The following is a 22,842-nucleotide window of genomic DNA, read 5'->3' as shown; positions in this document are numbered from 1 at the left end:
CAGTGCCGGGAAGTGACCTGAATTGCCGGGCGGGGGGTTGCCTGGTGGGTGGGAGTGTGAAGCTACATCTTAAAGGGGCCAGGGGAAGCCAGCCAGCCTCTGGGGCCTGGGCCTTGCCCACTCCTCCTCTCTGAAGAGAGAAGGTGGCCAGGATTGGAACTGTGGGGCAGGGCCAATGAGGAGGCTTCTCATGTCACCCCATCCTGGTCCCCAGGAGCGGACCCGGGCCGCCCTCCTGGAGACCCTGTATGAGGAACTGCACATTCACAGCCAGTCCATGATGGGCCTGGGCGGGGACGAGGACAAGATGGAGAATGGCGGCGGCGGTGGCGGCTTCTTCGAGTCTTTCAAGGTGAAGGGCAGGGGCCTGAGCAGCAAGCAACGGGCTCCGCTGGAACGGGGGCTTGGGTGGAACGTGGGACTGAGGCTAAAGCCTTGGGGGTGGGGCGGTGGCTAGAGGTGGTCGCAACCCCGGGGCCGAGGTGTGGCCAGTGGGGCGAGGAGCGGGTGCAGACTGCTGCAGGGGCGTGGCTCGAGGTGGACGTTGGCGGTGGGCGTGGGTAGGGTGGGGTATGGGCGTGGCGAGGCTAGAGGTGGAGTCTGGGGCAGTAGGGGTAGAGTGGCTAGAGGCGGGCCTCTGTTGGAGGTGGAGTCGGGAGTGGGGAGGTGGCGCCGAAGGATCTAGGCTTTAGGCCTTCAGTTGAGGTTAGATTTGGGGATGGGGTTGTGTCTGGGCTGGAATTTGGACCTGGGAGAGTTGTGAGGTGCAGCTCTGCTTGAGGAGAAGTTGATGGCCAGAAGTAGGACCTAAGCCTGGGCGGTGGCTGAGTCCACTGGGAATTCTGATACTGCTGGTCCCAGGGGTGACAGCAGGCAGAGAAAGGAAGAGACTGCTACCCTGACAGATGGAAAGGAAGAAAGATCCCAGAAGGGGAGTGGGCACTGAGGGACTCTCAGACCGTCCGATGTGGCTGCTGGGTGGCCCTGCTTTAGCTTACTGTAAGAGTCCTGGCTCCCTAGGTTTGAATGCCAGCTCTGCCAACTACCAGCGTGGGCATTCTGTGTCTCAGCTTCCTGTCTATTGAGCAGGGCAGTGACAACTTGTCTCCCATGCTTGTGATTTGCAAAGCAATGAGGTTAGCACCATGCAAGTCAGAAAGCAAATCCATCTCCCTCCCTCCACACCCCCACCTCCCCAGTTCACCACCCCCTCCCTCCTAACCCCCTACCAATCCACCCTTCCCTATCCCCCCCCCACTTCTGTGCCTCAGCAACTCTGTCTTGTCCAGGTCCTGGGCTTCCCCCAGGCTGCAGGGCCCCGGGTGGTGGCCTCTCTTTATCCCCATAGGAGCAGGACAGCCCTCCTCCTGCCCTCAACCAGACACGGTTGACTTCTTCCCCTCCCCAGGGCGGGCCATCAGGCTGGAACCCTGGGGGTTGTGTAAGAAGATTAGCTGACCAGCTGGCCTGCCCAATGATTCCTTTTTTTTTTTTTTTTAAGATTTATTTTTATTACAAAGGCAGATTTATAGGGAGAAGGAGAGACAGAGAAGAGAGAGGATTTTCCACCTGCTGGTTCACTCCCCAAATGGCTGCGATGGCTGGAGCTGAGCAGATCCAAAGCCAAGAGCCAGGAGCTGCTTCCAGGTCTTCTACACAGATACAGGGACCCAAGGCTTTGGGCCATCCTTTGCTGCTTGCCCAGGCCACAAGCAGGGGGCTGGGTTGGCCAGGGATTCTGAGAAGCCTGTTGGCTATCCCCTGCCTCTACCCCGGGGTGAGGAAGAGGGTGCTCTTTGGGGAAGGCGTCAGTGGCCACATGTCTGTGAGTGCCAACTGGGGTCCTGACCTGGGGATTTAATATCTCAGAGGCAGCAGCAGAGGCCACAGTCATGGTCATGGGCCTGGCATACAGGTTCTGGGCTCACCTCTGCCTCAGTTCCATCACATGTAAAGTGGGCATGGTACTAGAAACCCCAGCATAGGAGATCAAGTGACTGAGTAAGAAATACTCATGGCATCGATTGGTCTCAAAAAAGCAAGAAAGGAAAAGAGAGTAAAACAACAGAGGAAGGAAGAGAGAAGGTCTCTGGGTGCCCCCAGAAGGGAGGAGTGCAGTTTCTGGCTGTGCCCCGTGATCTTCTGCAGCCCTCTGGTCGCAGCAAGACGAGGCTCTGCACCTGGGAGTGGCCCCGTACTCGATGGCTCGGGCTCAGAGAGGTGGCGTGACTTGCCTAGGGCCACCCAGCAAGGCAGTGGCAGAACCAGGGCTGAGCCCACCCATGGGTACCATGTGTACCTGCCTTTTGTGAAACCAGGTGACTTCTGGGCTCCAGGGGCTCCCGGGGTGGGGGGAGGCCTCTCCACAGCTTGTGCCTCTGCACCCCCTGACCTCACAGCGGGTCATCCGGAGCCGCAGCCAGTCCATGGATGCCATGGGGCTGAGCAACAAGAAGTCCAGCACGGTGTCCACCAGCCACAGCGGGAGCTTCACACCCAACAACCCCGACCTGGCCAAGGCAGCTGGAATAGTGAGTGTCCCCCTCCCCTGCCCTTCCCCAGGGCCCTCAGCTCTCCCCTGGCTCCTGAGGCCTGGCCCGGTCTCCGCCCACAGCCCTGTCGTCCCCATGCCCATCCTGGGCTCAGACTCCATCTAGCCACTGCTCTCCACAGGGGTCAAGTGCCCAAGCCAGGACACCGGGGTGCTAAAAGCTGCAATCTCTGCCCCACTGTGTGGCTCTCCCCTCCTCTGGCCCCCTTTTTTTTTCGGGGGTGGCATCTCACAGCTCAGCTCTCGAGCAGCCTCATGTTGTGTTCCTCACTGAGTATCTCCTCCTGTCCGTCGTGTGCTGGGACTTGGGCTGCTGTGTGGGCACCTGCTGTCACATCTTGGGTTTCTGGGAGCTATGTGGATCTGCACCCTGTGAGCGCCTCCTGTGGACCTGGCCTGAGTTCCTGTCAGTACCTACTGTGTGTCAGGGCCTGGGCTGCTGTGTGGCCATCGATTCTGTAAGCACCTACTGTGTACCCTTCCTTGGGCTGCTGTAAGAACCTACTGTGTGTAAGGACCTGGGCTGCATCACCTCTGTAAGCACCTACTGTGTGCCCTTCCCTGGGCTGCTCTGAGAACCTACTGTGTGTCAGGAAGTGTATGCTAAGCCCTGGGTGTCAGTGAATTCCTATTCTGTGTCAGAAAGTGAGCTGCTGTGTGGGCATTTCCTCTGTGAGCACCTTGGACTGCTGTCTGCCGCAGCCACAGCCTCTGTGGTTGTAGCTGCCTTTGGTGTCGGGAAGCAGGTTTCTGATTGGGCGGCTCCTGAGTGGTTCCTGTCTGCCAGTCTCTGGGATTCTGTTGCTCTGGTAGTATTGGGCCAATAGGAGTAAGGCCTGGCTGCTTTCCGCCACCTAGTGGGCGCTCTGGGACACTGCACCCACTGCTTTGCTTTCCCCACCATCTGCAAACCCATCCATCCATCCTCACAACTACCCACGCACCAACCCATCCACCCACCCTTCCATCCACCCGCCCATCCATCACCCACTCATCCACCCATCCACTCATCCACTCATCTGCCCATCCACCCATCTATCCACTCATCCACCCATCCACCCATCCATCCATCCACCCATGCACCCATCCATCCACCCATCCATCCATCCATCCACCCATCCACCCAACCATCAGCCCATCTATCCATCCCATTCCCTCAACCCCGCCACCTCTTCGTCCATGCATCATGCATCCATTCACCCACCCCACTCATCAAGCTACCCATTCATCTATCTCTCCCCAACCATCAACCTATCCATCCATCCCTCCAGTTAACTCACTCACATTTCCACCCATCCATCTCCCAGTCATCAACACACTCTCCATCCCCCACCCACCTCTGTTCCTCTGTCCACCTGCTCACTCACCACTTGTTGACTGTCTGCTGCATGCCATGCTCTGTGCTTGGTGCTGTGAGGCTGCGTTATATGGCAGGAGGGAGCCCCCACCCTTGCCCATGGTCTGGCCTGGCCAGGGGAGCACAGCAGGGCCTTTGCCACCCAGCAGTCACCATGCCCACTGTCATGGGAGGAGCAGACCTGATTTCCCCCAACCAAGAACAACCAGCCACTCCCCTCCTGCCCACTGGAGTGGCCCAGGCTCCTGTGGGTGGCCACAGAGGGGCCCCGGGGACAGGGCCAGGCCAGCGGCACCACCATGGCAGTAACCAGACCCATTTCTGTTTTTGTTTTTGCACAACTCTCCCTCTCTACATCGCCTCCTCTTTTCTGCTACTCTTCCCTACCCTGCCTCTGCCCCTTTCACCCCTGCCCTTCACTCTCCCTGTCCCTGTATCTGCTATGCCCCTTTCTCTGTGTCTGGGTCCCTGACCCCACTGTCGGGGCCCCTTCATGTCCCCTCATGTCTTGCATGCCATCTCTGGCTGGCTCTCGCACATGGACCCTGTTCTGCCTGCAACTCTGTCCTCGGGCCGTCTCCTCCTGCTTCTCCCCTCTCTTTCCCTGGCTCCATGTCTTTCCCTGCCCCCACCACTCTCTTCTTTGTTTCTGCCCATCCCATCCCCCTTCTCAACCCCTCTCTCTGTTTCTTTCTCTGCCCCACCCTTGCTGCTTGCCAGTCATTGCTTATTCCTGGGAAAAGCGCGAGTAGATTCGGACGCCGGGGCAGTGCCATAGGCATAGGAACCGTGGAAGAGGTTGTCGTCCGCGGGCCGCCGGCCATGGAGGCGCCTGCATGCGCCACTCTGCTCGCTCTCAGGATGGAGGCCATACTGGGAAAAATGCCCCTCCCCACCAGGAGTGCAGGATTGGGGGTGGGGGTTGGGGGCCGGCAGCCCTGAGGGCACTCAGCACCTGCTTTGAACCAGAGCTGGCATCCCTCTATAGGGGTTTCTGGACCCCTGGCCCAGGCTCTGCCAGCATCTGGTACCCCAAGACCCCACGCCCAGCTGCATGTACCCAGTGTCGCCAGCTCCCATGGGGCACTGTCTTCCCCTCTTCCCTGACTCCCCTCCATCAAGCACCAGCCTGGAGTTTGCCCCTCCAGGCTTTCTAGGGACCCACCTTTCAGCCTCCCCCAATTGCTGAGCCTGCTCCCAGGACCCAGGGCATGCATCGTGGTGTGTGCTTGGGAGCTGGAAGATTCCAGAGGGACAGGCCTGGCTCTTGCCCCCAGCCCTTCCTGAGGCAGGGGGAGAAGAGGGGTGGCCATGTTGAGCACTTAGTGCCATCCATCCCCCTCCCCCCATCCCCAGGCCCTCAGCTCCTGCCCCTTTCCTGGGCTGAGACCCTGGGTACAGCCCTGCTGTGTGACCTCAGGACATGCCCTGGCCCTCTCTGGGCCTTCCATCCTTTCTGGGAAGCAGGAGGGCTGCCTTGGAGGTGCACATCTTCCCTTGTGCTTGCCTGCTCATGGCCTCTGTTTCAGGGCTAAGCACAGTCCCGGGAGGGCATGGGGACACCCAGGATCCCGGGGCAGGTGGGCACTGAGCCGGGGCCTCTCCTGCAGTCGCTGATTGTGCCCGGGAAAAGCCCCACGAGGAAGAAGTCGGGGCCATTTGGCTCGCGCCGCAGCAGCGCCATTGGCATTGAGAACATCCAGGAGGTGCAGGAGAAGAGGTGGGTGGTGGGTGCGGGCAGCCCCTTCCCTGGCCTGAGCAGTGACCACTGCAGTGGGGTCCCTGCTTTGTGTGTGTTGGGGTCGGGGAGCACCTTACCCACGCAGCAGCTCTGCTGACCCCTGGACATCATGAAGCTGTAGGCCTGAGGAGCAAAGGTGGGAGTCGAGCCCTGGTCTGTATGGCCAACCCCGATCCTCTTGTACTGGCCCCACCCCACACAGTGTGGGTGAGCGTCCAGTGCCAGCTCCCAGGCAAGCGATGGGTGGCTGGCGTCGGTGAGTGCCTCCCTGTAAGCCCAGGTCAGCAGATGCTGGTTCCTGGGTGTGAATTCCCTTTGCACACTGCTGGGGCTGTGTGATGATGGGCAAGTCACTATACTTCTCTGAGTCTCACTAACCCAATCTCAGAAATAGGACGAGAATACTGCCGATGGCCAGAAGCTGCTGAAACAGGGGCAGAGCTCAGGAGGGAGGAGTCTGGTACTCCAAGCACGCACCATTAATGGCCCAGCCCAGTCCCCACTGCCCCAGAGCCCAGAAGGCTGTGAACCCTCGGTTCGAGTTTCGGCCTTGCCGCCTCCTTCCTGGGCATCCCTGGGTCAGTTCTCTCCCACCTCTGAAGCCCTGGTGCTGAATCCCCTACTGCCCCTTGTGCCCCACAGGGAGAGCCCCCCAGCTGGCCAGAAGACCCCAGACAGCGGGCACGTGTCCCAGGAGCCCAAGTCAGAGAACTCATCTACACAGAGCTCCCCAGAGATGCCAACGACAAAGAACAGGTTGGTGCTGGGGGTAGCCCAGCTGAGGGGGAGGGGCTCGTCTTGTCTTCTCCCCCCGCCCCGCTCACCTGGGTCAGGGCTTCCCGGGAGCCGGACACAGCCGCTGAATGCTGTGAGCCTGCCAGGCCTCGGGCCCAGCTGTGGACTGTGTGGGGGCACTGTGCACGTGGTCTGGCTCGCAGGCATCACATAAGCCTGTAAGCTGTGCCCAGATGGTGGCAGTGGCAAGGGAAGGGAGGCACAGCAGAGGGGGGTGTAAAACCAGGGGATGGGGGATTTAAAATGGGTCCTCAGGGAGGCACGGCCAAGGAGCTGAGGTTTGAATGAGGCTCAGCCTGGCAAAAAAAGAGGTTGCAAATGCAAAGACTGACAGGTGCCACAGCCCTGAGGCGAGGGTGCAGCGGAGGGGCTGGGCCAGGGTGGATGTCGCACAGGGAGCTGTCGGAACGAGGTCACACGGGGGAGCCAGGGCTGGCCCACTGCATTGGAGGCCACGTGAGGGCTTTGAACTTGATCCTGAGTGTGACAGGAGCTCTCGGGAGGCTTCATGTCAGCTGGGGGTACTTCTTGAAGCTGGCTGTGATGCTACGGAGAATGGGTTGGGGAGAGAAGGCGTGCAGCAGGCAGGCCGGTCAGGAAACTGCTCCTCACTCGATGGGTGGGGGCTGGGCCCCCCAGGCTGCTGGGCTGGTGGAGAACTGAAAAGCCAGGCAGGCCAACAGGGAGAATGCCAGGGACCGGGAGAAGCCAGGCCCGCAGGAGCCAGAGCCGGCAGGAGGAATCCCAGAGGGCCTGCTGGCTTCTTTTTTTCTTTTTAAATTTATTCAATTTCTCTGAAAGGTAGAGAAGGATCTTCCATCCACTGGTTCACTCCCAGTGGATGTAGGGGCCCAAAAACTTGGGCCATCTTCCTGTGCTTTCCTAGGCACAATTAGCAGGGACTGAAGTAGATTAGCTGGGTCTTGAACCAGCAATCATATGGGATGACAGTGCTACAGATGGCAATTTAACCAGCTATGCCATGGCAACAGTCCCATGGTTTTTCAAAGGCATCTGTTTTGGGAGAATTTGAAAGCAGGGGTTAAGCTCCAGGCAGGAGACAGCAAAGCCCTGAGCATAAAACAACTATTGTGGGGTGGGCACAGAAAGAGACTGGGGTCTTGCCTGGATGCCTCCTGCAGCTGAGTGAGCCTGGGCCATGTGCCATGCTCACTGGGCCTCAGCATGTCCTCATCTGCACGATAGGTCTAACAGCCATAGAAAGGAGAAAATTTTGCAGAAAGCACTCAGGACCCTGCCTGGCTCAGAATAAACACCCCAGGTGACGTGCACGTCACGGGTCCTTGCTGCCATTCAATGCCGAGCTAAGGGAGTTGGACCTGGGCAGGAGAGAGACCTGGGCAGACCCCTGTGTGCGGAGGGCCAGGCAGGTGGACGAGGCTGCAGGGGAGGCCAGGCAGACTCAGAGACCCCTGGGGAGCAGGGAGGAGCGGGGTGAGGGCTGGGCCCAGGAGGGGCTCGGGGGCGCTAGCTGATGGCGCTGTGTGTGGCAGAGCGGAGACAGCGGCCCAGAGAGCTGAGGTGCTGAAGGACTTCTCCCGCTCCTCGTCCAGTGCCAGCAGCTTCGCCAGCGTGGTGGAGGAGACGGAGGGCGTGGACGGGGACGACACAGGCCTGGTGAGCCGCCTGTGGGGCTCCCCAGAGGCCCGGAGGGCGCCCCTTGTTCTGGGCAGGCGCTCTGGGTAGAAGTGTGAGTCTGGGTGTGTGGCTGAGATGTGATCAGGGGACCCAGGCCAAAGGAGCAATGCAGTCGCCCTGCCCTGCTTGCAAGCCTCCGTGGCTCCCCAGTGCCCGCCACAGGGGCACTTGTCTCTGAGACTGACGATGGGGCCGGCCCCCCCTTCGCAGCCTCATCTCTTCCCACTTGAGACGCTCTACTCCTCTGCACGCGCTGCTTCTGCTTCCCTGCCACCTCCTCCTCCCGCCTTCGCCTGGCTAACTCCTACACGCCCTTCTTGATGGAGTCTCCCATGCCTCCTCTTGAGAGCCCTGCTTGATTTTCTGGCCCCAGGACAGGACCCCTCTCTTCCCATTTCGACTTTCCCAGAGAGCCTGTCGCACCCTTCTTGGTCGTAGAGAGCAGTGGGACCCTGGTTCTAGAATGGGCACTGGGTCTTTAGCCAAAAGGTGGAGAAACAGTTGGGCTAGAGCTGTGTGGTGCGTTTCACCGCCCAAGGGCAGGGAGCATACCTGCTGTCAGAGTGTCTGGTCCAGGAGGACGTCTGTGGCAGTGGCTGCCGGGTCTGTCCCTGTCCCCGCTCTGCCTCCCGATGTCTCCCTGGGAGGGGGGCAGAGCCTGCTGGGCACCCCCCTCCTGGCAGGGACAGACAGGGGTGGGGCTGTGGTGTTCATCCAGGGAGAGAGGCGGCCGGGGTTGACCTTCCCCTCTCCCCCCAGGAGAGTGTCTCGTCCTCGGGGACGCCCCGTAAGCGGGACTCGTTCATCTACAGCACGTGGCTGGAGGACAGCATCAGCACCACCAGCGATGGCAGCTCCCCAGGTAGCAGCCAGCACAGCTTGTGCCAAGCTCCCCCTGCCATTAGTGGGAGCGGGTCATGGCTGATGCAGTCCCTCTGACCCTGGGGTGGGGCTGGGATGGGACTGCCCTGACCTGGTCCACTCTGGGTGGGTCACTGTCTGGCGTGGGTTGGCTATGTGGGGAGGAAGGTAAGAAAGGGAGGGGATCCCTGTAGGAGGGACTTGGTGGGGAGCAGCAGTGCCAACCCTCCACTCCCCGTCTCCCTGGTACCTTCCTATGGCCAGTGAGGTGGCTCCCTCCTGCCTTCCTCCCCAGGCCCCTCGCGGTCACCCCACCCAGACACTGGCAAGTCGGGGGACCCTACCTATCCCGAGATCAAGATTCAACTGGAAACGTCTGAGCAGCACACGTCCCGGCTGGTACGTGCTGGGCAGAGGGGGCTTCAGGCACCCAGTCGGAACTGCAGGGGTCAACTTGTCTAGCCAGGGCTCAGTGAGTGACTTCTGTCTCCCTTTGTCTCCTGCCCCACATCTCCATCTGTCCTGCCACCTGCCTGCCGCCTGCCTGCCCCAGGGCTGTTAGCCAGGCCACCCCCTGCAGGTGAGACTGAGCAGGTCAACCCCTCCTCCCTTCAGTGACTGGGGAGGCGGGAAGGGGTGGGACCGGAGCTTGGGCTGCCTCCTTGTTCCTGTCACCCATCTGTGGTGAAAGCCACAGTTAGGGTTGAAATCTTCAGGCAAACTCTGGCCCCTGTCTGGGCCTCAGTTTCCTTGTTTGTGCAATGGGGCTGCTAAAAGTCACCTTGTTTCTGTCCTTGATGTATGGGACCTGGAGAGGCACATAGAGACCCCTGGGCAGAGAGAGGCCTGTGCCCCTTGCTCCCATGGGCCAGAAGGAGCAAGGGCCTGGGCCTCTGAGTTTGGGCCCCTCCCAGGCCATGGTCGCCTGGTTTGTGGGGTCTCCACCTCCCTGTGTCCTGCAGATGAGGCTGCAGAAGCACAAGCTGAAGATGCTGTGTCAAGTTCAAGTTCAGGCGGACGGGACTTCTGCGCCCAAGGCCCGCACCGGCCGCTGGTGGCCTCCTGCTCCCTCCCTCCCCTGGCCCCCCAACCTGGGCTGTCTCTGCAGGGCAGAGCCATCCAGACCTGGGAGCCTGGAAGCTGTGAGCCTCACCCCCACCCCCCAGGCTGGGGGTGTGGGCTGGGGTAAGGTTCTGCTCACCCCTCCCATGGGGTCTCCATCAGCTCTGGGGGACCTCCGGCCTCAGGGGAGCAAGGTGGGAGAGGGGGAGCCTTCCTCGGAGTGTGCTGATGGAGTGACCACTGGAGTGAAAGTGGTCACTTTCTAATTTGGGTTCTGCTGTGTGACTCTGAGCAAGTCATTCTCCCTCTCTGGTCATCTCTGCTACAGACAGATTATTTCAGAGGTCCCTGAAAACTGTGATTCCACGCACCTGTCCCAGGAGAAGGCTTGTCCTCCCCCAGGGCTTCCCCTCAACGCTACTCGCTGCTTCTCCAAGTCCCTGGCCCCAGGTGGGCTGAGGGGGCAGGGAGCTGGTTATGCCCCTTGCCCCTGCTGGACCCTCAAGCTCTGCCACAGATCTGCCAGTACCCTGTCCACTGCCTCCACGTGACAGATGAGAGTGACCCCCTCATGGCAAAGGGGATCCCCTGGCTCATCAGCCAGCGCCCAGCTTCACCCCTGCCATCCCATGCTCCCAGGCTCCCTGGCTAAAGGCTCTCTGCTGCCTGGCCACCGTGAGTCCCCACCCTTGTGTGTGTCTGTCCACACTTTTTAGGCGCCCAAGGCCAACCCTCCAGCACTACCTGTTTTGGAAGCCCTCATGGCCATGTGTACGTTGGTAACAGTTGTACAAAATAAATTCTATTTATCGCTATTGTACCCCGAGTGGAACATGGCTTTGTGTGCGCCCTGCTAAAACCACTTGGGGCTGGGGGAAGGGCAAGCCTGTGCCCAGTAAAGCTGCTGGGTCTGGGGACGCCCCCAGGGCCACACAGCAGGACCTGTGACCTCCTTCACCCTGTCCTGTCCCCCTCGCCCACAGGGAGGCACATAGCCTGGAGTCAGGCTGCAAAGGTTGAGTCCTAGCACCATCTCCTGCTGAGTGGTGTGGAGAAACTTCCCTCCCTGATTGTCAGTCTTCCCTTCCGTTAAGTAAGAGGAATTGTGCCTCTTCCAAGGGTTTATGGTGAGGACTGAATGAGTTGGTGCTGATCAAACACCCGGCACACAACTGATGCTCAACTACCAGTGGTTTCTTCCCTGCTTATGGTCAGGGATTGCCAAGATTGCCCCCTTGTGTGGCCACCAGGGGGCGCCAAGGGATCGTGCCCTGATGGATGGACCTGAGTCAGCCAAGGTCATTGCCCTGAGAAGGTCCTAGGGCTGAGGCAGTGGAATAGAGGGTGGTGGATAGTGAGCTGGGAGAGCAGCTTGGACAGGAGTCCTACTACCCCAGCCATGGTTCAACTCCCGTTCCTGCGCAGGCTCAGGGAAGTGTCCCTGAGACAGGGAACTGCATGTGCCAGGGTATGGTTTGTATAGCACACCTGGATGGGGGAGGGCAGTGAGCAGTTCTGAATGGGGGGAGTGGCCTGGGACTTGGGCAAGGGTGAGGCCTGACCAGAGCTAGGACTGGAGGCAGAGGGCAGTGGGGACCCAGGCAACGATGGTGGCTGGTGGAGATAGCATGGGGGCAGGGTAGGTGGCAAAGTGAGGAGGGCGTTGAGGGGCTGTTGTTTTGCCAGGGTGGCTGAGCACAGGGTATTGGGGACCTGAGCAGCTAGCTGAACAGAGGGACCACTAGGGAGACCCTCAGTGGTATCCTCAGGCGTGGGAGGTGGGTTGGCAAACAACAGCCTGGGGTGAGTACCAAGCTGGACCCCCTAGGATTGACTATGGCCTGGCCTCCCCGCCAGTGTCCCCACTGAATCCCAAGACCATGCTTTTCCTCACAGGCCCTGGTGACCCTCAGATGGCTCAGGCCACCCAGGCCTGTGAGTCACTCCCAAACCCCAGCCGTACCTCCCTGGGACGGGCCTTACACGGCCCTGGGCGTGGTAGATCCCCTAATAGTCCACCCAACTACCCCATCAGCCTCTGCTCGCAGCCCTCTCTGCCCTAGCCTTTACCTGTCTGTCTCTCATACCTCCCCAGCTGCCCTGTGCAGCACCAGAGCCAGCTACGGCAGGTATGGCTGGGCAGAGAGAGACTCGGCCCTCGCTCTTGGTAAGCCATCAAAGGAGATAGGCATGGCCAAGTGCATGGCATGTGCACGCGGGACACCATGGCAGGGCCTCACAGAGGCCTTGGAACCGTCAGCTGTGGCAGCCTCAGCATCCCTGACTTAGGCATCCCTGTGTGTGCACACACCACTCTCTGGCTCTGTCTAGAGCCAAGATGGCACAGCCAGGGTCTGTGATGACAGAAGCAGGTGGGCTGCTTGACCAGCAGGGTCTGTCCTGACACCTACCCTGTCCACACCGTGCCAGGCTCTGTGCGGGGAAGGTAAGGCCTCTGGGCTGCGGTTCAGGCCAGTCCCCCACCCTTCTGGACTGCAAGGTGGGGCCAGGGAGGCTGAAGAAGAATGTGCTCCTGGGATCAAAGTGTCTGGCCCTGTTGCTCTTGTCCCCACGCCAGCTCTGGGCTCACCCTGGGCTCTGGGTAGGGCCAGGACACTTATCCAAGGGGGGAATTAGGAGTTGGGTGGGGGGGCACCAGGCTCCTGGGAGCATTGATTCTGCCCAGAAACAGCGCCAGGAGCAGAGGCAGCAGCTAGTGGCTGCCCCAGAGGACGCCCCTGTCTCTTTGCCTTCACTGGGATCACCCTTTGTCACCAAGCCCTGGTTTCCTCACTTGTACCACAGTGAGACCCCTCCCACGTCAGTCTCAGTTTGCAGGCTGCTGGCCAAGTGCCCAGCTGGAACCCAGACACACTAAGAGGGGTTCTCCTCTCCCCAACAGCTGGGGTGTCCCTGGACATCTGTGGCCTGCCCTGGGCAACTTTGCCAAAGAAACAGCCACAGGCCCAGGCCGGCCCAGCGCCAGGGGACAGGTCCCAGCCATCTACTGCCACTCAGGCCATAGGGGGTGCTTCGCCAGAGACCCTGGAATGTGCAGGTCCCTCCCTCCTGTCCCTGCTGCCAAGGGGACAGCCCAGGACGGAGCCTCTGAAATAGCCAGATCTGGTTAGCGAGGCTAATTTTAAAAGCCACTCTGGCTGCCCCATGGGCCCTTCTGGGAAGCCATGAATGTCCCTGTGTGTGCCCCTGGGAGACATGACCAGGGGACAGTGGCAAGAGCGGGGATTGGGCTCTGGATGGACTCGAATCCATGCCTGCTGGTGCTGGAAACCCCACGTTGCCTCCCTGGCCCTGCCTGGCTGGGACCCAACATCGAGGCTTTGGAAACCTAATTTCCCCGTCCCTGTCTCTCCTGTCTCTCCTCTGCAGTGGTCTCCCCGGGCAGCTCTGGGCAGCGACCTGCAGCTCAGCATGGCTCTCTGTCCTGCCCATTGTCCTCTCCCTCTGCTGTCTCAGCTTCCCTCATCTCCATGTTCCTGCCTCTCTCTGCCTCTGACACTTGTAGCCTGGCCCTGTCTCTAGCTCTCTGGGCCTGGATGCTATGCAACAATGCATAGTTGGGGCACAGCAGGTGGGGGTGGGGCATCCACCTGGGAGCCCGGTTTGCAGGTGGGACTTGAGGGGAATGCAGTGGTCCCAAGAGCCAACAGGAGCGTGACTGCAGGCAGGGACCAGGTGCAGGCATGACCTGGGCCATCTGGGCAGGCCAGGTGCCAGCAGGAGGAAGGAGCTTCAGCCATGGAGTTGCCAGACCTAGCAAACAGACACTTGGTGCCCAGTTAAATTTGAATGTCACATAAACAAGGGATAATTTTTAGTTTAAGTATACCTCGTGCAATATTTGGGACATACTTATACTGGAAAATAATTCCTTGTTTATCTGGGATTCAAATTGAACTGGGCATCCTGTGTTTTATTTGGCACACCAATCCAGCGAAGCTCCGGTGGCAGGGGGGGAGCTTTCTCGGGTCCAGCAGGGTTTTACCTGCCAGTCCAGTGGGGGAGGCACAGCTGCTGCCTGCAGGGAGTGCTCTGTTCACAGGGGCAGGGACCCCGTGGTGACTTTCTCAGTAGAACCATGGCCTTTGAAAGGGAGGGCCTGGGAAGGCAGCAGAGGATGGCCCAAGGTCTTGGGACCCTGCGCCCGCGAGGGAGACCCGGAAGAGGCTCCTGGCTGTGGATTAGCTTAGCTCCAACCAGTAGGGAGTGAACCAGTAGATGAAAGATCTTTCTCTGTCTCTCCCTCTCTCTGTAACTTTGATCTATATTTCCAATTTAAAAAAAATCTTTAAAAAGAGAGAGAGAAAGAGAAAGAAGAGAAAAGGAGGGCTGTGTGAGTTCTGCTGTGCACCAGCACCTGGCACATAGTAGGAGCTTCACACATTTTTGCTGAAGAATCCTCCAGCCCATTGCCACGGGGGAGCTGCGTGGCCAGCAGGGGGCCCCAGCACCCTTCCTCCCAAGCTCCTTGGAGTCAGGAGCTTGGGTGTCCCAGAGTGAGCCCCAGAGAAGGAAGCGGGCTGCGGGGTGGAGGCTTTTTCCCTGCGCCATCTCCTCTCAGGTCCAGTGCCATGTCAGGGCTCAGCCCTGGGCCAGGGTGCAGGTGCGTCGTGGCAACTTCTGACTTCTGTGGGGATTGGGAGAACGGAGGGTGGGTACATAGGCCATGGAGGCCACGCTCAGGGCTGGCAAGGAGCGTGGACAAGCGCAGGGCATTCCTAGAACTCAGACAGTTGGAGACCCTTGTTTCCGGGGGTGAGATCTGAACCTTTGTCCTGTGGCTCATCCATCTCAAAGGTCTTCCTAGAAGAAGACCACTGAGAACTGCTAAGAACCTGTGCTGCCTCCCACCTACCCGAGGGCAGCAACCCTTAGCCAGCCTTTCTTATTCAATCCTCATAGACTCACTGTCACCATGCACTGAGAGGACCCTTGTCCTCAACCCCCTGCCGCTGCCTCGGGCCCTGTGTCCAGCTACCAATCCCAAGGCCAGCAGTGGCTTCTGGAATGACCTGGGACTAGACCTGGATGGTTCGGACCCTGGCTTCTCCATCTCTACAGTGGGGCAGCACCAGCAGCTCACCCACAGAGCTCTGCAGGCTGTGTGGATGGTGTTTGCCCACAGGGAGTGCCTCAAGAAGGGAGCTGCTGCTGTTGCAGTGATGATGATGACAATGAGTTCAAGGGCCCTGGGGTGGGCAGGGAGCCCTGCTCAGGCCACTCTGGGAAGGCTGCACCTGTCCTTGGGGTTTCAGTCATCTCAGCCCTCCTTTCCCAGGACCTGCGGCTCCTTCCAGGGGGCTGGGGGCTTTGGGATGCTGCAGGAGTGAGACGTGGGCCCACAGCTCGGGGCCTGGGTGGGCTGGAGCCTGGCCTCTGCTGCTTGGGCCTCAGTTTCCCCCGTTGCACAGACACTGGCTGGATGTTCTACTGTGCCGTGGACAGGGCCCCTGTCAGTGTCTTCCTGTGGTAAAGAGGGTTCAGTCCTGAGCCAACCCTGAGCCAGGTTGTCCCCACCTGTCCTGCTGGAGTCATGGGAACTTGCAGCGAAGCCAGCAGTGGGAGTTGGGGACCCACGTGTGCCATGCTATGTGCCTCACCATTGCTCTGGTGGGCAGGGGCCATAGTCACATTGTCTCAAAGGGAAATCACAGCACAGAGAGGTGAAGCCAGCTGCCCAAGGCTGCTCAGTGAGGCCACACAGGAACCTGGCTATTTTGATTCTAGACTTTGATCTTTTTTTTTTTTTTTTTAATTAATATTTAGCATTATATGACAGTTTCATAGGCTTTGGGAATCCCCCTCCCCCTCCCCCTCCCCTCCCCCCTGGTGGATTCCTCCACCTTGATGCAGCATTACAGTTCAAATTCAATCAAGATTCTTTCCTTGCAAACATATACCAAGCATGGAGTCCAGCTACTTATTGTCCAGATGGGTTGAACAGTTTCTTGGGGAGACCATTTCTGGTCCGAAGTCAGAGCTGGTATAATATCATCACAGTCAATTAAGAGTCCCAATATAACATCAACAGCAATTTGCAATATTATGGAATTGACATAGTTTTGAGTAGACTTTGATCTTGACTTGAGGCTGAGAAGTGCCCCAGCCCAGACCAGCCCAAGCCTTCCCCTGAGGGACTCTTTTGGGCACCTGTGGGTACCATGGACCACTGGAGCCCCCACAGCTTGGTGGCATCCTGTCAGTGCATGGGGATGTGCCCCAGCGACCCCTTCCCCATTGGGTGCAAAGACCCCCCTCCCTCTGCACTTCCTGCTCCCTGTCCACCCTCTCTGGCTCAGAGCCCGGTGCTTGCCTGCTGCTGCCCCGTTCTGTGCCCCTAGAAGAAGGGACTAAGGCCAGTGAGTGGGGAGTTGGGGACGGGCCAGAGGCTGTGCCCCTGCTCAGGCAGGCAGGCGGGGAGCCTGTGGTTTCCTTGTTTGTTCTGGAGATCCGGGCCGCTTCCCGAGGAGACAGCTAGTGGTTCCCAGGCCCCAGCCCCTCGGGCGGAGCCAGACCGCGGCTGGCCAGCTCGGGAGCACTGCCCGCCAGCCCTCCTGGGCTCCGCCAGGCCCTGGCGCTGGGTGGTCTGGGAGGGGGCCAGTGTGGCCTCGGTCCTGGCAGCAGAGCCAGAGCTGTGACCAGCACCAGGCTTCCCTGCCAGGGACCTGGAGGGGTCCTAAGGCTGAGGGGCACCACTACTGGGCAAACGTCACCTTGGGGGATGCCCAGGAAGGGGATGCCAGGGCCCATTTCCATGGGAGGTCTCCAGAGACCTACTCTCTGCTCAGAAATGTCACAGGGGATGGGTTCAATCCAGGCTTGTGGCTGGCTCAGGCAAGAACCCATCCTACAGGCTGGAGGAAAAGTCAGCTTTAACAGCAGAAGACCCAACTGCCAGCCCTGCCCTGCTATGGGCCTTAGTCTGTCTCTCTCTATCATGGGAATAGGATAGGCCTTCATGCCAAACAGGTTTGGGTGCTGGGGGAGGGAGTACATTCTAGGCTGGAAGGAACCCACCCAGCTGTTTTTAAGTTCATTCTCAGAGGCTGTCCTTGTCCCACACTCTGTTCCCCAGAAGGGAGCACCTGCTGTAGTGAGAGTACTCCCATGGGACCCTTGTGGTCCTCTGTGATCCCCCATCCCTGGTGTGGTGACCCTGTCTCTTCCAGCTGGAAGAATTTCCTGCACTTCCTGGCTCTCCACTCGGCATTGCTATCCCTCGAGGATCCAAATCCAACTCCATTTTATCCTCAAGTTGGACACAGGTCCACTCATGGCACCTCCACCTACCCAGGGGCTCAGGCTAAAATCCCGCGGATGCCCCGTCCTGCTGTTTCCTCCTCTCCCCACATCCCTGCTGGCTCTAACTCCCAAACAAGTCTGGGATCCAGCTCCTTCCCGCCAGTGCCACACTTCATTGGGTCCAAGCCGTTACCCTCGCCAGCTCCGCCAAGGGGAGAGAATCCAGGTACTGCTGACCCTCCTCCTCCCGGCAGCTCGAGTGGTCTTCCCCCAGCAGGGTCTTCCTCTATGCCCCTCTGCTGCCTCCTCTCCCTGGCAGTTCCTACCTTCCTCCTGCCTTGGCACCTCTTTCTCTGGGCTCTGTCCGTTAGACAGGTCATGCACATGCCCACAGTGGGGCTTTGCACCTGCGCTAGGTCCTGCTCCAAACGGTCTTTCTTCCAACTCTTTACAAAGCTGCCATCTTACTAACTCACCTACTCCATAGGCCTTCCCTGATGCCCAGCAGTGGCAATGGCCCCAGCCACTCTCTAAGACCTGGTTCTTTTTTCTCAGCTGTAAAATGAGGCCAGCCTCAGTGCCCTACCTGCAGCAGTGCATGGCTGGCATGAGGTAGGGCTGAGTGCCAGGTGGCACTCAGAACCTGCAAGCTCTCCCTCCTTGCTGCCACCCACAATCCCAGACACAGCTTACCCTGACTGGCCATGAGAACCCTGTGCCAGGGGGAGACAGCTAAGCTCTTCTGCCCATTTCGCTGTGTGACTCCAACTTGGCATCTCACTCTCTCTGGGTTGCCATCCTCCAAAAGCTGCAGCAATTCACTGGGACCCTGAGCTTCACTGGGGGTCCCAGGAGATTCCTTCAAGAGCAGAGGGCTCAGGGCCCACTAGGCACTGAAGCTCACTGTGAGGGCGGGCATCAGGATGGCACCTGCTCTCAGAGACTTGGGCCTTTGTCCATGGTCTGGGTGGCGAAATGTTCAACCCCATCTCAAGCCCTCCAGCCCTGCCCTTGCCCTACCTCGGCCGGTTGCCCTTGTTCTCGACCTCATCACTGCCACTTCCGTTGTCCCCCAGCCAGGGCCACCACCCTGACTCCCCCAACCAGGACAAGTGCTACAGTTGCCCCTCTTAGTTTCCAGGCAAGAGGACAAGGCTACCAGCTCCTGAGCTCCACCCTGACCTGCCACCTAACTGGCATTGTTGACCAGTGCCACCTGCGACTTCTGTTGCAGACAGACTTCCCTAATTCCTCCTTTCAGCTCCTGTCTCCACCCGGCCTGCCTGCCTGCCGCCTCCCAGGGCATGTGGGACCAAAGTCCACAGGCAGTAGGCTGCAGCAATGGCACTGACCAGGATGTATGAAGGGGGTGTAGGTGACCCACCCACAGACACTAGGTGACACTGACTGGACACTGAGGTTCTACAGGGAAGGGGCTATCAGGCATGAAGCTGGCTCTGCTCGCCACCGCCAGAGGCTACGACTGTGTGAATAAAGCCTGCCCTCCAGAGCTAGGCGGCTGCTTCAGGTCCTGGCTCTGTCCCTCAGCCGCGGTGTCACTTCTGGTTGCTTAGCTCACTTCTCTGCTTCTGTTTCCTCATCTATGCACTGGAGCTAATGACCGTGCCTGGCCTCCGAGAGTGGTTGGGAAGAGAGATGTGGACGTGTGCAGGCAGGCACGTAGGGGCCAGCCCGGGCTCCAGGAACCCTGTGTTCTAGCGGCAGGAGATGGCCCTGTGCCGGGGTCCCCAGCCCTGCCTGCCCCACAAGGTTGGTGGGACCCACGTGCCCATCCCAGTCTGAGGTTCACATGGCCTGCAGAGCAGCCAGAAGGGGCCTTGGCGCCAGGATCACCAGGAGGCCCAGAGAAGCCCAAATCCTCTTCTGAGAACTTAATCCGCGCCCCTCCCAGGCGGCCCTGGCTAGATCGTGGTGGGAGGTCTTCAGTGGTAGACCTAATTACAAATGCGGGTGTCTGGGGCCCTCACCAGCCGCCTGCTGGCTGGGCTTCTGGGGGCAGGGGGCTGTGGGAGCCCACAGTAGGGTGGATGGGGTGGGGCTTTTCTGCTTGGAGATTGGCAGCTACAAGGAATGAAACACAGACTGGGGGCCAGGCAGAGTTGGGTTCAACTTCAAGTTGTCACCTACATAGGTCATGTAGCAGAGCAGATCGCTATGCCCTGCTGAGCCTCAACTTTCCCATCTGTGAAATGGGGAGTGATACTGGCAGGGATGTGAAAATGCTACACATGGGGCGCCCGGTGGTGTCTGGTTGCTTTGGTCTCGACTTCTTCTGCTCTCACTCTCAGAGTATTCAGCTGCTGCTACTGAGTCGTCCAGTCACCTGCTGCCCCAGTCTGCTTCTTGACTGACAAGAGCCAGGACTCCTAGTGTGTGTTTGGAGGTTGTCTTCCCCATCCTGAGCAGTCCCAGCATCTCCTGCCTGGTCTTAGGAGACTCCTTGCTGGTCTCCAGCCTCAAAACTGGCTTCTGGGATGACCTCTCAGAAAGAATGCTCAGGGGGTGGGCCAGGCGCGGTGCCTAGCAGCTAAAGTCCTCGCCTTGCACGCGCTGAGATCCCATATGGGTGCCAGCTCTAATCCCAGCTCCACTTCCCATCCAACTCCCTCCTTGTGGCCTGGGAAAGCAGTCGAGGACGGCCCAAAGCCTTGGGATCCTGCACCTGCATGCAAGACCTGGAGGAAATTCCTGGCTCCTGGCTTTGGATCAGTGTAGCACAGGCTCTTGTGGTCACTTGGAGAGTGAATCATTGAATGGAAGATCTTCCTCTCTGTTTCTCTTCCTCTCTGTATATCTGACTTTGCAATAAAAATAAATTTTTTTTTGAAGAATGCTCAGGGGTCAGGATTGTGGCATAGCGAGTAAAGCCACCATCTGCAATGCTGGCATCTCATATGAACATCAGTTCAATTTCCAACTGCTCTACTTCCAATCTAGCTCCATGTTAATGGCCTGGGAAAGCAGCGAAGGATGACTCAAATGTTTGTTTTCCTGCCATATGGGAGACCCGGATGAAGTCTTGGCTCCAAGCTTCAGCATGACCCAACCCTGGCCATTGCAGCTATCTGGGGAGTGAACCAGCATATGGAAGCTCCCTCCTTATCTCTCAGTCTAGAACATTCCTTAGCTCTGACCATCTTCAAGGTCCACCTCCAGCTTCTTGGAACCACTTCAAGCTCATCTCTCCGCTTGGCGCTTCCTTCTGAAGCCGCTCACATCAGCTGACGCGAAGGTCTACTGTCTTTGCTAAGCCTCAGCTCCCCCACTGCCTTCTCAGCCTTCATGCCCAATGCTGGGTGCCCCTCCCTGCCCCCGCACAGGGTGACCCCTGACGCGACAGAGGAGCTGAGGACAGAGTCCACTCACTCCTCTCTCCCGGGCTTGGCACCGGCTGTGGCAGGAGTTGTAAGCTGTGTCTCCATCCCAGCCAGTCACATCTGCAGGGGCTCAGGGTCAGAACACAGGGAAGCCTTGGGACTGTGCCAAGTAGGAGAGCTTTGCCCACTCTGTCACTCCAGCTGACTCTGCAGAAATAGGGCTGCACTGCTAGGCAGAGCTTCCAACTTTTCGAAAAAGCTGTGCGGTGGAACTAGCTCTGTGGCACCACAGGTTAGGCCACCAGTTGTTCTCCTTTGATCCAGGCCCTGCTAATGTGCCTGGGAAGAAAGTCCCGGTATCTGGCCTCCTGCCACTCAGTGGGAGCTCCAGATGGAGTTACTACTTCTGGCTGCAGCCTGGCCCTGAGCCGGAGGGAGGAGGACGGTAGATAGAACACCTCTCTTTCTGTTTCCAACTTTCTCTGTTGCTCTTTCAAATAAATTATTTTTGAAAGTCTGAAATCCAGATCTTCTGTGAAATCTCGTATCCGGAGATGTGGCAAGGGGTGGGCTTTGGGCACAGTGGCTAAGGACACCTCATGATCACAATGCCTGGTTTGTGTGCAGGCTCTGCATGATGACTTCAGGCCTTGGCTGCCTGCTCCCTCTGCGGGGGACCCAAGGTGAGTTCCCAGCACCTACCTTCAGCCCAGCCCAGCTCTGCTGGTGCGGGCATTCAGGGAGCGATCCAGTAGATCTCTGTCTCTCTGCTTTTCAGGTCTCGGAAGTGTGAGTTGGGGCATCCCCCAGCTGCCTGCACCCCTTTCTCACGACAGAAAGGAGCGGCTCGAGTGTGCGGGCAGTGATCGTGGTGCATATAAATCTAAGGATGAGAGGGAAGCTGACAGGACAGGGCCCCAAGTAGGGGTGCGCGCTCTGAAGGTGAGCCCCTGCCCAGCCTCCCGCGCGGGGAGCAGCCAGAGACTACATTTCCCGGTCTCCTTTGCAGCGGGGCGGGCTCAGGATCGGGGTCTCAGCCAGGGACGACGGGCTGAAGTGCGGAAGTGCTGTGCGCCACTTCCGGGAAGGCGGGGTTGGGAGGCAGGTGTGCAGTTTCCCCATGAAGTGACGGGAAAGGCGTCCGGGACTTAAAGCAGGCGGCAAAGGCACCAGGTGGGGGAAGGCGTGGTCCCATGGGCCTGCTGGCGGGGGGCGCCCTCTGACGTCTGCGACAGAAACCAGTTCTTACTAAGTTACCTTTACTGGGAATGAGACCAAGGACGTTGCCCTGCGCAGTTCCAACATGGGGCTTCCTTGTTTTCCTGTCGCAGCCTCAGCTTGGCTGTGCTTGCCTGGTTGCCAGGACTGCCAGGAAGCCGAGAGAGAAATCTGCTCAGGTTGCGTTTTCAATCCTTCTGACGCTCGTCCTCCGAGTTCAAATTTAACCGGCATGTGTTATAAAGTGGCTTGTTTGGGCTGCTGCGGGACCTGGCGGGCAGGGGTTTGGTCATGGATGGTAAACATAGCAAGGCTGTCATTAAGTGTAGGAGCCTTGGAATCAGATCTGGTTTCCAATCCTAGCTCCACACCTTGGGGGACCTGCGGCAACCCTCCCACGCCCTTGTTGTCCCCATCCATGTTAACGAGGGTGCTACACACGCCGGGGTCACCATCACCTTTGTCACAACAGGGACTTTTGTGCCAGTGAGGCAGGAGGCATGGACTTGGGACAGCTCTGTTTCCCCAGGGCCAGGAGTAGTCCTGAGTCTGGGTCTCATGGATGAACACCAGGATAGAAGATCATGCTTGCTGGACGAGGCAGAAGCTCTGTAAGGGTGAGCCGTGGCTGTCTGGCTCATCACCAAGTCCTGGCACCCCACACGGTGCCAGCTGAGCTGAATGAGCAGCTGCAAGGGGTCAGAGTCCGTGGTGTGGTTGATGGAGGCCATGCAGTGGGGGTGACCCCAAGCCCTTGAAGTCTTTCTTGCTGGGGGTTCTGGGGCACAGAGGGGTAGGCTGTCTACCATTCCGTAAGACGTAGAGCCGGACGCACAGGACAACTTTGCCCAGCATCACCCAGGTAGGGAGTGGTGGACGCTCTCGCTGCTCCCCCAGCTTCCCTCCACCCCCATCTCCCAGGCCCGGTGTCCACTTCTTCCCAGAGACACATGCCCAGTTCAGCCTCTCCCTCACTGACCACAAAGACACAGCTCTG

At 59.0% G+C, this 22,842-nt stretch overlaps 1 protein-coding gene across 10 annotated transcripts in view; it reads left to right on the top strand.

Moving 5' to 3' along the window:
• RAP1GAP (RAP1 GTPase activating protein) overlaps window positions 1–10,846 on the top strand; it is a 49,144-nt gene extending 38,298 nt beyond the window's left edge. For 4 of the 10 annotated variants that reach the window (XM_058676415.1, XM_058676465.1, XM_058676445.1 and 1 more), the window contains 10 exons: window positions 215–352; window positions 2,400–2,531; window positions 4,629–4,706; window positions 5,519–5,628; window positions 6,292–6,405; window positions 7,959–8,082; window positions 8,863–8,965; window positions 9,229–9,363; window positions 9,518–9,544; window positions 9,927–10,846. In XM_058676415.1, coding sequence (XP_058532398.1) covers window positions 215–352; window positions 2,400–2,531; window positions 4,629–4,706; window positions 5,519–5,628; window positions 6,292–6,405; window positions 7,959–8,082; window positions 8,863–8,965; window positions 9,229–9,344 — 915 coding nt within the window. In that variant the 3' untranslated portion in view covers window positions 9,345–9,363; window positions 9,518–9,544; window positions 9,927–10,846. The remainder of the gene's footprint in view (window positions 1–214; window positions 353–2,399; window positions 2,532–4,628; window positions 4,707–5,518; window positions 5,629–6,291; window positions 6,406–7,958; window positions 8,083–8,862; window positions 8,966–9,228; window positions 9,364–9,517; window positions 9,545–9,926) is intronic. The other 6 variants (XM_058676418.1, XM_058676449.1, XM_058676440.1 and 3 more) reach the window with 4 other exon arrangements.
• The last annotated feature ends 11,996 nt before the right edge of the window (window positions 10,847–22,842 follow it).

The sequence above is a fragment of the Ochotona princeps genome, chromosome 2 (assembly GCF_030435755.1).
Source record: "Ochotona princeps isolate mOchPri1 chromosome 2, mOchPri1.hap1, whole genome shotgun sequence".
Classification (NCBI taxonomy): Eukaryota; Metazoa; Chordata; class Mammalia; order Lagomorpha; family Ochotonidae; genus Ochotona; species Ochotona princeps.
The sequence above is the reverse complement of the archived record's forward strand: the minus strand, read 5'-3'. Positions and strand labels throughout refer to the sequence as shown.